The sequence below is a fragment of the Sorex fumeus genome, unplaced genomic scaffold (assembly GCF_029834395.1).
Source record: "Sorex fumeus unplaced genomic scaffold, SorFum_2.1 ptg000054l, whole genome shotgun sequence".
Taxonomy (NCBI): Eukaryota; Metazoa; Chordata; class Mammalia; order Eulipotyphla; family Soricidae; genus Sorex; species Sorex fumeus.
Genome location: NW_026606111.1, coordinates 41,156,126 through 41,168,850, shown reverse-complemented (window position 1 = coordinate 41,168,850; position 12,725 = coordinate 41,156,126). Strand labels below are relative to the sequence as shown.

At 36.9% G+C, this 12,725-nt stretch overlaps 1 protein-coding gene across 1 annotated transcript in view; it reads left to right on the top strand.

Moving 5' to 3' along the window:
- SERINC1 (serine incorporator 1) overlaps window positions 1-12,213 on the top strand; it is a 28,835-nt gene extending 16,622 nt beyond the window's left edge. The window contains exons 4-10 of the mRNA XM_056124979.1: window positions 5,317-5,396; window positions 5,794-5,931; window positions 7,038-7,207; window positions 7,318-7,408; window positions 9,047-9,191; window positions 9,292-9,522; window positions 10,797-12,213. Of these exons, the coding sequence (XP_055980954.1) occupies window positions 5,317-5,396; window positions 5,794-5,931; window positions 7,038-7,207; window positions 7,318-7,408; window positions 9,047-9,191; window positions 9,292-9,522; window positions 10,797-10,932 (991 nt within the window). The 3' untranslated portion in view covers window positions 10,933-12,213. The remainder of the gene's footprint in view (window positions 1-5,316; window positions 5,397-5,793; window positions 5,932-7,037; window positions 7,208-7,317; window positions 7,409-9,046; window positions 9,192-9,291; window positions 9,523-10,796) is intronic.
- The last annotated feature ends 512 nt before the right edge of the window (window positions 12,214-12,725 follow it).

The window sequence follows — 12,725 nt, the reverse complement described above, 5'->3', positions numbered from 1 at the left end:
GGGGGTAGGGGGGCACACATGACTGCTTAGGCTTTCTCCTGGCTCTGTGCTTGGGGGTGACCTCTTACAGGGCTAAGGGGACCACCAGGTCAAACCCAGGTTGACTATTTTCAAGGCAGGTGCCTTACCTACTCTCTGATCCATTCCTGATTTTAGATTCAAAGGTGGTAGTCTTTCAGTCAACCCTGAGAATGCTGATTGCTATAGTTTGTTATATAAAGCCTTGGCATGTTTCAGGTACCCAGTTTTGTTTTTTTTTTAGCAGACAGGATATATTTTGCCAGAATGCTTTATCTGCCTTTTCTGACAAAATACATGTTTTATTTTGAGTTAATTATCACACTGGTTTGCATATGTTGAACCCGTACAACTCCCACTTGTAGTCATAGTACAGAGTCCTTCTAATGTATATTTTAATTTGGTTTGCTGAAAGTATTTTGTTGAAAAATACTGCATTATTTCATGTGAATTGGGTTTTGTTGTTGTTTTTCTTGTGTTAGGTCACTTGCTGGTGGTAGTGGTAGTATGATGCTGGACAGGTAGAATGAATGTTGGCTATTGTCCTTTCATCCTCAGTTATCTATAAGAGTTTGAGGTTTATTGAAAATTGATTCTTCTTTAAATGCTTGATAGAATTAACCGGTGAAACCATCTGATCATTGACTGTGTTGGAAGGGTTTTTTTTGGTTGTTGTTGTTTTTACGATTTAGTGTCTCTATTTGATGGTCTGTTAAAATTTTAATTTCTTAATCTTGATAGGTTTTATGTTTCAATGATTTCATCCATTTTTTTCTATGATGTCCTATTTGTTTGCATATAATTGTCAATAGCAATCTCATAATGCTAAACATGTATTATCTGTTATATTTAATTTCTAATTTTGAGTCTTTTAAAATTTTTAAAATTTTTTTTTGGCTTTTTGGGTCATATTCAGCAATGCTCATGGGTTACTCCTGGCTCTGCACTCAGGAATCACTACTGCTGCTTCTCAGGGGAACAAACGGAATGCTGGGGATTGAACCTGGATTGACCACATGCGAGGCAAACGCCCTACCCACTGTCCTACTATAGCTCTGGCCCCTCCTTTTTTTTTTTTCCCCTACTCCTGGGTGCTTGGGGGACCATATGGGATGCTGTGAATTGAACCCGGGTCGGCTACGCACAAGGCAAATGCCCTATCTGCTGTGCTATCGCTCCAGTCCCCCTTCCTTTTTTTTTTTTTTTTGTTTGTTTTTTAAAAAAAACCTAGTTGTAAAGTTTAGTTTCATTTTTTTTTGAATAGTTTGATTTTATTGAGCTATTGATTTTTTGATCTTCCTTTTTTCTTCTGATTTTTTTGTTGTTGTTTTCTTTCTGATAATCTTAGGATTCTTTATTCTAGTGAAAAGTGTGAAGCTGCAACTTTTGAGAGTTTTTTAAAGTACATGCTGTTATTCTAAACTTCCTTTTCTTTTCCTGCAGTCCATGTATATGTGTCCTGTCTTTTCTATTTTTATGTTTCAAAATGTTTTTCTTATTTTCCAGCCCCTTGGGGCTTTTTTTTTATGATAGCTGGGATTTTCGCTATTTTGTTGTTTAGTTTTCACATGCTTATACATTTTCTTGTTTTCCTTTTTCTGATTTCATTCTGTTATGGTTCAGAAATACTCAATATGATTTCTACTTACATTTAATCAGCTAAGATTTGTTTTGTACTCTATCATATGACCTGTCTTGGAAAATATTCTGTGTCTGAGAATTTGTATCGTGTTACGTTTTATGAATTGCTTTTAAAATTTTGTTCTATTTGTTCTATTATGAGATGTAAGTTCAATTTGCCTGTCTGATTTTGTTTACCCATTGCTTGAAAGTAAATATTTAAATTCAGTGATCAGTGTTGTCGGTATTTGCTTAATATGTTTGGGTACTTAAATATTGTGGGTACATAGATAAAATTACTGTGTCTTAATTTTTAACCCCTTATGAATTTTACAGTGACCTTATCTCTTATTATGATTTTTGGCTTAAAGTCTTGTTTTGCCTTATGTATTCTATTTCCTTGTTCTTTTGTTTTATATTTATGTGAAATATTCTTTGCTGTCTTCTTAAGACTTTATCCTTAGAATAGCATGTGAGTCTTGCAGTCAACAAATATATGGTTCTTTTGTTTTTTAATTGATGATTTTGTATTTGTATAGTCTTACCAATTCTCTTTACCTTTTTGAATTAGTACATTCTTGTGCTAGCATATTCTGGTTCCCTTTTTAAAAAAAAATCTCTTGTTGGGGCTGGAGCGATAGCGTTTTCCTTGCACGCAGCTGACCCAGGTTCGATTTCCAGCATACCATATGGTCCCCTGAGCACTGCCAGGAGTAATTCCTGAGTGCAGAACCAGGAGTGACCCCTGTGCATCGCCGGGTGTGACCCAAAAAGCAAAAAAAAAAAATCTCTTGTTAATATGCTTTATATATTTTATATATCCCCTCTATTCCTAAATATAGATTATAAATCTACTGTTATATATCCCTTTCTTGATCCCTGTTTCTACTTTTATTTTATGATTACTCTGGTTTATATAAAACATCTATAGGTAAAAAATAAAGCGTCCAGGTCTGGAGAGATAGTATAGAAGTTACGGCACATTCCTTGCATGCAGCTGACCCTGATTCTGTCCTTAGTATCACGTGGTCACTTAAGCATTACCAGCCCAGGTAGCCAAGAATTGCAGGAAGGTTTTCCACGCCCCTAAAATATAGATAAAATAAGTCCACTGTAAGCTTGACTTTGACCATGTACAAAAACTGTACTCATTTTTTCCTTCCTCCTTTTTCACATTTTCGTCATCACAGATTAATCCTTTTAATGGTGTATTCACTACCAGATTATAGCAGCTATTTTTTTCTTAATTTTTTTACTTTTTTTTACATTTTCCTGATGTTTACATAATAAACTAGTTAGCGTACCATACTATCTCAGACCTACAATTTTCAAAATTTTGGTTTACTTTTACATAGTATACACAAGTATTTTCATGACACTGTGTCATTTCAGCTTTAACTGCTTTTGCCTTTTCCTTGAACGGGGGAGGGGCAGGTCTGGTTATGAACTCAAAGTTTGCTTTTCTGGGAAAGTATTTTTGTTCTTTGTATTTGATGAATAACTACAGATACGAGTGCTTTCCCCCCCCCTCCCCATTAAAGTCAACACTTTAATATTTAAAAATTCTCTTAAGTTTTTCTGTTGAGAAATCCTCTGATAACCGGTTTTGTTTTCCTTTGCAGTTTGTATTTTTTTGTTCTCTGTTTTTGATCTCTCTCTTTGATTATTGATAATTCTGTTACATACTCAGTGTCTTGAAACAGGTCTTTTTATAATGGCATGATTTTATTAGGTTTGTAAAGTTACATGTCCAAAATTTGGCAGGCTTGGAACTTTCTTATGTAATATATTTTGAATAAGTTTTCTGAAAAATTCCCTTCCCCTCTTCTTCTGGAATATCAGTTATTCTAATATTTAAATCATACCATTCTAAGCTTTCTTTTTTATTTTTTTTCTTTTTGATCCAAAGTAGATTATTTCAGAATTTGCAGTTTATTTTGTTTGCACCTCCTCCCGCAGTAGAGTTTGCTGCCAGAAATTAGCCTCTTTGTGATGCCTTGGTAAAAAGACCAGCAACTCTTCCTATATAGATTTGTTTTCTTAGTTTTTAAAAGTTTTCCCTTTTTCAGCCTCACATAGTGTGCTACCTCTTCCTCTTAGGAGGGCTGGCCTTTGCAAACTCTTATCTGTGGGTATCTGTCCAGTTCAGTGCACTCTTGGTTTTCCCTCCCCACAATCCTAAGAGAGTAAGGCAGAGTTGTTGGTTCTATAACCCATACACAAAGTTTTTCTGCCTGTTGTCGGAGCACAGGTAGGTAGCTGAGATGCCTCCCAGTGCTCTTGACATTGCTGCTGGATACCACCATTCCCACAAAAGTATTCTTGTTTGTGGATGAATCTCTTAATTAACTGTTAAAATCATAGGGAAATAAAGTAGGGGAAACTTCTTAGGAATCCTGGTGTGGTTATCCCCCCCCCAGACTAATTTATTATGAGAATTTTGTTGAAGCATTTATCTCGATATTGTTTCTCCTTAAGCTTTTATTTAAACACTGGTTTACAAAGTTGTTCATAATTCAGGTGTTTCGGGTGTTCAGTGTTCCAACACCAATCCCTCCACTCTTGTCACCATTGTCCCTAAATTTCCCATCCTCCCACAAGCCTGTGCCCGGCACCAAATAAATTAATTTTTATTGCTCCATCGAAATGGTAAAGCAGAATTATCAAAAAATAGTTCAATAAAAGCAAATTTCTGAAAATTGTTGTATCTCACAGTGGTATTATTATCGTTGTTTGAGGATTTACTGAGCTGTTTGTTGCTAGTTGGGTCTTCTGTGTTACTATTTTTGCTTATGAATTTACTTGGCTTATAAATGCTACTTTCCCTTCTAATTTGCTGTGCTCTTACTGGGCTGTTGTGGAATTTGGAGGTATTGCAATGCTATGGGAGTATGTGTTTGAGTATTCCAGGAGCTCTAAGAATCTGTAGAACTAGGGCGATTCGCAGCCACCTCTCTCCAAAGGAGGCCTCAAGAATTTTCAGCCCAAAGTGTTGGTGAACCTGCGTTTTCCTTGGCTTAGAGTCTCTTCTAAAATTAGTCATGAAGCTGGATTTTTTCATGACAGAGGCTGTGGGATGTGGATGTGGCTGCTGGGGCTTCTGGTGATGGGGGAGGCTGCCCTGCCCTCCATCCAAGGAGGCCCCAGAGTTTTCAGCGTGAAGACCAGTGTACATGGGAGTGTTGTTCACTTGGCATCTCTTCTGAGATTAGTTGTGAAGGTGGGTCATTTGTATGGTGATGGCTGTGTGGTATGAGTATGGCTGCCTGGACTTTGCAGGACAGGGATTTTCTCCTCCCCTCTCTCTGCCTCCTCGGGAGCCCCCGAGTTTTCAGTCTGCAGACTGGTGTACCCATGAGTTTCATTGGCCTGGCTTGGTATGTTTTCTGAGATTAGTTGTGAAGCTGTGAAATTGGCTGTTTGCATGGTGGAGGCTGTGGGTTGATGTCTTTCAAAACTACTCCTATGTAACTTTTACTTTAGCCCACTTATTATGTAAAATAATCTTGTGAAATAGAATTAATATTACATTTTTATTGCAGTGAATTAGGACTGTCTTAAAGTTGTTCACAAAAGTTTATTGAGGTATCCTTGGGGAAAAAATAGGTAACAAAGCTTTTCTTAAAGATGTTAAAAGATCTGAAACTATTAATGTTTTTAAATTATATTCTCTTTTAGATTCTGGTTCTTTAAATTTGCTGCTGCAATTGCAATTATTATTGGGGCTTTCTTCATTCCAGATGGAACTTTTACTACTGGTAAGAAATCACTTTTTTGGGTTGTGGGGGTGTGGCTAAACTGTCAAGAAGTGCAATACTGGGTCACCTGAGGGCTCATGTCTTCCTTTTTTTATAAATAAAATTCCATACTGATTTCCATATGGGCTTAACTACCAGTAGTGAAAACAGGGTCCTTTTCCCCATTACATCTTCACCATCTCTGAGTGTTAGGTATCTCTACCCCCTTCTTATAAAGATTATATTTTATGCCTTTCTCAGTGGTGTGAGAAATTTCACTGTTGTTAAATATCTGTTGTTGGAAACATTTTCATGCTACTAAGTAACCTTATATTTCTTTTTGTGTATTGTAAAAAATGAAGTAATAAAAACTGTTACCATTTATTCATTTTTATGGTGTTTATTGTTTCCCTTTTAGTGTGGTTTTATGTAGGCATGGCAGGTGCCTTTTGCTTTATCCTTATACAACTGGTCTTACTTATTGATTTTGCCCACTCCTGGAATGAATCATGGGTTGAAAAAATGGAAGAAGGGAACTCAAGGTGCTGGTATGCAGGTAAGCTTTTGTCTTACAAAGTATCTTCAGGCTAATTAACTCTGAGGGCCAGAGAGAGTGCAGGATTTAAGGCTCTTGTCTTGTGTATGGTGCAGCCTCTTTGAATTCCCAGTGTTACATTTTGATCCCCTTGAGCACAGAGCCAGGACTGAGCCTTGAGCACTGCCAGGTGTAGCCCCATATAAACCCTCATACCTCTTAATATAAGCTAGAGAGATAGTATAAGGGTTATTTGCATGTTGCCAACCCAATTTTATGTCTGACCCTGCTTGCTCGATAGCACAGCGGGTAGGGCGTTCGCCTTACAAGCGGCCAACATGGCCGACCCGAGTTCGATTCCTCCGCCCCTCTCGGAGAGCCCGGCAAGCTACCGAGAGTATTTGATATGCCAGACACAGTAACAACAAAGTCTCCAATGGAGACGTTACTGGGCCCGCTCGAGCAAATCGACGATCAACGGGAGGGCCTTTACCTTTGGGCTGGAGCGATAGCACAGCGGGTAGGGTGTTCGCCTTACAAGCGGCCAACATGGCTGACCCGAGTTCGATTCCTCCGCCCCTCTCGGAGAGCCCGGCAAGCTACCGAGAGTATTCGATATGCCAGACACAGTAACAACAAAGTCTCCAATGGAGACGTTACTGGGCCCGCTCGAGCAAATCGACGATCAACGGGAGGGCCTTTACCTTTGGGCTGGAGCGATAGCACAGCGGTAGGGCATTCGCCTTACAAGCGGCCAACCTGGCCGACCCGAGTTCGATTCCTCTGCCCCTCCCAGAGAGCCCGGCAAGCTGCCGAGAGTATTCGATATGCCGAACACAGTAACAACAAAGTCTCCAATGGAGACGTTACTGGGCCCGCTCGAGCAAATCGACGATCAACGGGAGGGCCTTTACTTTACTTTTTTTACTTTACCTGCTTGTTCCCTCAGCCTCCATCCTAACACCGTAGGTAGCAACCCTCTGAGCACAGAACTGGGAGTAGTGTCAGAGTACAGCTCTACACACACAGGCGCGCGCGCACACACATATATTTTTAAAAGTTATTTAAATAACTAACTTCTAATATTTGTAATGGGATTTAATTATCTAATTCTATTTCTTTTACAGCTTTATTATCAGCTACAGCTCTGAATTATTTGCTGTCTTTAGTTGCTATCGTCCTGTTCTTTGTTTACTACACCCATCCAGCCAGTTGCTCAGAAAACAAAGCATTCATCAGTGTCAACATGCTGCTTTGCCTTGGTGCTTCTGTAATGTCTATACTGCCCAAAATCCAAGTATGTTCTTTATGTCATTAGGTTTTATAAAGCATCTTTTAAGTTTTTCTAAATCTTGAATGTGTCATGATACTTACCTGTGTTGTGCAATATTTTTTTCTTTTGCTTAGGAATCACAGCCAAGATCTGGCTTATTACAGTCTTCAGTAATTACCATTTATACAATGTACTTGACATGGTCTGCTATGACCAATGAGCCAGGTATGTTCTGTTTACATTGCTTTTAAAAATTTTAAGCCTTTTTTAAAACGATGTTTATTGATGTGAAACGACTATATAAGTTAAGCTGCTAGAGGACTAGAACTTGGTAATATCATTTCCATCTTTGATGTGTATTTTTAGTTTCTCTTTTGTTAAGCAAATTGAACTGTAGACTTACATGCAAATTCTAAGAACTGTACTTAATTTATACAGTGCATATACCAGGATATAAAAGATTAAATTTATTGGGGCTAGAGCAATAGCACAGCAGGTAGGGGCATTTGCCTTTTACGCAGGCTGGATTCCCAGCATCCCACATGGTCCCCCAAGCACTGCTAGGAGTAATTCCTGAGTGCATGAGCCAGGAATAACCCCTGTGCATCACCGGGTGTGACCCAAAAAGCCAAAAAAAAAAAAAAAAGATGAAATTCATTTAGGTACTTGATTTGTTTATAAATAGTATTAAGTTGTAATTTTTTTGATTATGTGCTAGTGATTATAATTGAACTTTGTAACAAATCTTTTCATAACTAGTTGACACTGTATTATCTGTGAATAGAAGCCAATAAATGTTAGTGAGAAATTGAGTACTGTTTTGAACAAGAAAAAAATTGCCTTAAAAAACTATAAAATGTTCCTTTTGAAAAAAAATTAATTACAGATAGTTCGTCACTTATTGAAGAAAGTTTTTTTGTTGTTGTATGCTAGTTTACTAGAAAAAAAATTCCTTAACTTTTCCCTGGTGTTTTAATTAAAAAATGTTTTAACGAATATCCTTTTCCAGTTGACTTTCAGATAATCATTTTAATGATAATTTGAAATTACTGAAAATTTATCTCACCTTTTGGGAGAAAAAAAATCTCATTTTAGTGAATATGTAATAAATATGTGGATGTGCTTTCATGAATACTTTTCCAACTAAAATCTAGTTTTTTCAAGAGTTGAAAAATGGAGTAAGCATTAACTGTATATTCTTATTTGGTCATATCCACAGGCATTTTCTAAATCTCTAACAAGTGGTTAGATAATGTCTTACATAATAGTACTTTGACAGTTCGATATGTTTCATAGGGTTGCCGTTGTTATTTCACATTAGCTTAGAATATTTGAATCTTATATCTAATTTATTGGAATTTTGTGTTTTAAGAGTAGTGATCTATATTCACCTGTTTTCTCATCAGGTAAAAGATTAATCTCATGGCTCCTGCACAGTGTTGAAAATGAAATTACTTAACTTTTAAGAAAGTAACTTTATACAATTTTTAAAGGTCTTGGGGTGGTGGAGCAATAGTGGGTAGGCACCCTCCTTGCATGAGGTCAACACGGGTTCAATCCCTGGCACCCCATATGGTCCCCCAACCCCTATCAGGGTTGATTTCTGAATGCAGAGCCAGGAATAAGTCCTGATCACAGCCCAGTGTGGCCCATTAAGTCTAAATAAATAAACTCTCTTTATTAAATAAGGTTGTCTGAAAGCAAATTGTATGCCCTTCCAGCAAAACTTTCTGGATTTGTAAGGATATAGTTAAAAAGAACTAAGCCTTAGAGGATAATCTTTATAGTGGCCTAATTTTACCTATATTTATATTTACCTATATATATTTGTATATATTAAATTTACCTATATTTATATTGTAGAAACAGATTGCAACCCAAGTCTCCTCAGCATAATTGGCTACAATACAACAAGCACTATTCCAAAGGATGGGCAGTCTGTCCAGTGGTGGCATGCTCAAGGAATTATAGGACTCATTCTCTTTTTATTGTGTGTGTTTTATTCAAGGTAAGATGTACGTGTTCTTTTTAACAAGTTCAGCTCTTCATTCATAAATTTTTTTAAAGCTTTTTTTCACTTCTTCTTTCTTGTCCTCTCTTCCACATAGTATCCGTACTTCAAACAACAGTCAGGTTAATAAACTGACTCTCACAAGTGATGAATCCACTTTAATTGAAGATGGTGGAGCTCGAAGTGATGGATCCCTGGAGGATGGAGATGATGTTCACCGGGCTATAGATAATGAGAGAGATGGTGTCACTTACAGTTACTCCTTCTTTCACTTCATGCTTTTCCTGGCTTCACTTTACATCATGATGACCCTTACCAACTGGTACAGGTATTTACAATTTTGAAAATTTCACACGTGGAAATTCTAAATGTTTTTTATGATTCTATTGCAAACCCTGAGGGTATATTGTGAATCACCACTAAGTGTTGTCATTAGATCCTTAAAGACGAAAACAAAGTGAAAAAATGAAAGCAAATCTTCAAGGAAGTGTGACTTGGTTCATTCAGTCAGTTAACAATTCTTTTTTTAAGTTGTACACACACATGGTACAGATGGGTGTGCTAGAATATCCAGGGAGGCCAAGCTAGATGTTTAGGAAGTTGATAAATTTGGAAATGTATCTAGTGCATTTCAAAATTCACAGTTAAATGAGTAATGTTAAATGACAAGAAATGCAGATTACTTCTTTAGCAGAAACAAAAAGTATTTTTGAATCTTAAGATTAAAATAGAAAGCTTTATGAAGTATTTCTTATATACCTGTTTGTATTTGATTCAATGCAATGTCTAATTTTTTCTTTAAGAATGTCACTCCATTCTGACATAGTAAAAGTGATACCTTTTTGACATGTTACAAACTTTGAAGGTCTCAGAATTGAAGTCTGAATCAAAATAGTTCTGAATAATTCACAACCTTGGCTATCAAGTCATAAGTGTATGACTTTAGGTAATGTTTTGTTTAACAAATACCAGTTCGATTTGGAATGTGTTTCTTTGCCTAACTCAAGTCTTTGAAGGGAAGGGTTTCCCATATATACTTTGAAAAAATATTGGAGCGATAGCACAGCGGGTAGGGCGTCTGCCTTGCACGCAGCCAACATGGCCGACCCGAGTTCGATTCCTCCGCCCCCTCAGAGAGCCCGGCAAGCTACCGAGAGTATTCGATATGCCAGACACAGTAACAACAAAGTCTCCAATGGAGACGTTACTGGGCCCGCTCGAGCAAATCGATGATCAACGGGAGGGCCTTTACTTTACTTTATATATGATGTGATTGCTGGGTTTTTATAATAAAGTCCTATTTATCCTGAGGTCAAAATTCATTTTCTTGCAAATACAGTACTGTCAAAAATACATTGGAAGCCCCAGTATTGTAACTTTATTGAGAAAAAAGTACAATAGAGCCTGATGCATTAAATTCTTTTAAAGAGGAAATTACTTTTTATCTTTACATTAGCTATTGTAGTATGGAAAGTACAGCAACAGGTAAGTTCAAGCAATCATCTGTTCCCACAAATTATATACAAATAACACTTCTGAAACATGAAGCTTATTAGTAGCTTGATGACTAATCCAGTTTCTTCACCTTTTTTAAAATTGCAGGTATGAGCCTTCACATGAGATGAAGAGTCAGTGGACAGCTGTCTGGGTGAAAATCTCTTCTAGTTGGATTGGCATTGTGCTGTATGTTTGGACACTGGTGGCACCATTAGTTCTTACAAATCGTGATTTTGACTGAACTGGACTTCTGGCATGAAAGTCCCACTTCAATTGTTTATTTGAAATTAACAGTATTCCCACATTTTGTAAAATTGTATGTGTGTACTACCCATGTAACTCCTTCAATGTTCTGGCATGAGTTAGATTTTACTGCTTGCCAGTTTTTTCATTATTGTCTTACCAAGTCATTGATAGGTGTGTTAGAGTGAATCACAGAGAGTTCTATGAATGTAGTTGTGGTGTAGAAGTGTATTTAAATTGTGTTTAGGCTGGTATAGAATGTAGAAGCTGCTGTTTGAAATGTTTGATGCCTTGTGCTTCTGGAGACTGCAAAGAACATGGTTGTTCTGCAGGTGTATAAATAAGTCAATTAAATACTGGTTGTCTGAAAAATATTTCCAGGTTTTTTTATTTAGAAAGACAGGAACTTAAAACTAGGTGTGAATGATGGACAGCAGTGCAGATTATGCATGGAGGTTAAGGCATAGAGCCTTCAAAAAAGACTACTGGTACTTACTAATTGATACCCAATTAGGTTGTAATGTTTACTGGGTAGGAGTGGTTTAATGATGAGATGTTATTAACACCTAAAGACACAGGTTTTGAAGAGGATAATCATGGGTTTAAGAAAGTGAATTGGAAACCAGTTTGACAGTTATTTTTGAAAATCAGAGATGGCAAACTTTTGACTGAACTGCAAGAAGCCATAAAATAATGGATTACAGTACATACTTAGGTAAAAGTAGTCCAGTTCACATTGAAATAAAAGATAAAGACAAACATAGAAAAATAGCTCTGATAGAGGCAAAGCTAGGAAATCCCAAGTCAGCCCAAAATAGCTGGAATTATTCCTGGTATTCAAAAATAATTTCTGTTTAAACTACACGTATAATAGATTTTACACTTCATTAGTGGTATAGTTTATGTGATGTGGATTGCTGGTGTCCAGCATGCCTTCTATAAACTGAGGCCAAGAGAATGATGGAATGCTGTAGAATAAACTCCTGCTTTCAGTATAGTATACAGTATAAAACATGTTTAAATGCTTTTGTATTTACTGCCATTTAATCAAAATATATAGATTATAACCTCCAATTTAAAAATAAAGCAGTGTGATAGTTAACTTAGAAGCTTAGTAACTTGTGTTATTAGTAACTTAATCTTAAAATATCTTTTGCTTCTTTTAAGGTATTTATTAATATAAATGAATATAATTCACATTACTTTCCCAGCTTTGTGTTGATACTGTGGTACATGATTTTGAATGACAGTTCTATCTAAATAAATGAATTCCAAGAAAGTGTGTGGTGTGTTATTTCACAATTCAAATTTAGATGTTTTGAATAGCACAGCGGTAGGGCGTTTGCCTTGCACACAGCCAATATGGACGACCTGAGTTTGAGTCCTCCACCCCTCTCAGAGAGCCCGGCAAGCTACCCGTGATGTATTCAGTATGCCTAACACAGTAACAACAAAGTCTCCAATGGAGACGTTACTGGGCCTGCTCGAGCAAATCGATGAACAACGGGAGGACCGTGACCGTGACCAACTCACCAATGTAACTTGGTACTCATGGATTACCTGCTTGGTCTCTGACTGGGAAAAAATGTTTGAAGGTGACTTTATCCTTTTAATCCCTCTGAAATTAGATCTCACAGATTAGATAAGCCTTCAGTAGGTGAACTACTATGGAAAATAATTTTATTAGATATCGTCTACCTACTGTCTTCCTGTAAGTTGCCGATTGGTGGCAGTTTCTCTGACACTTATTAATTGAAATAAAAAATACATAAAGTTAGAATAAAATGTTTT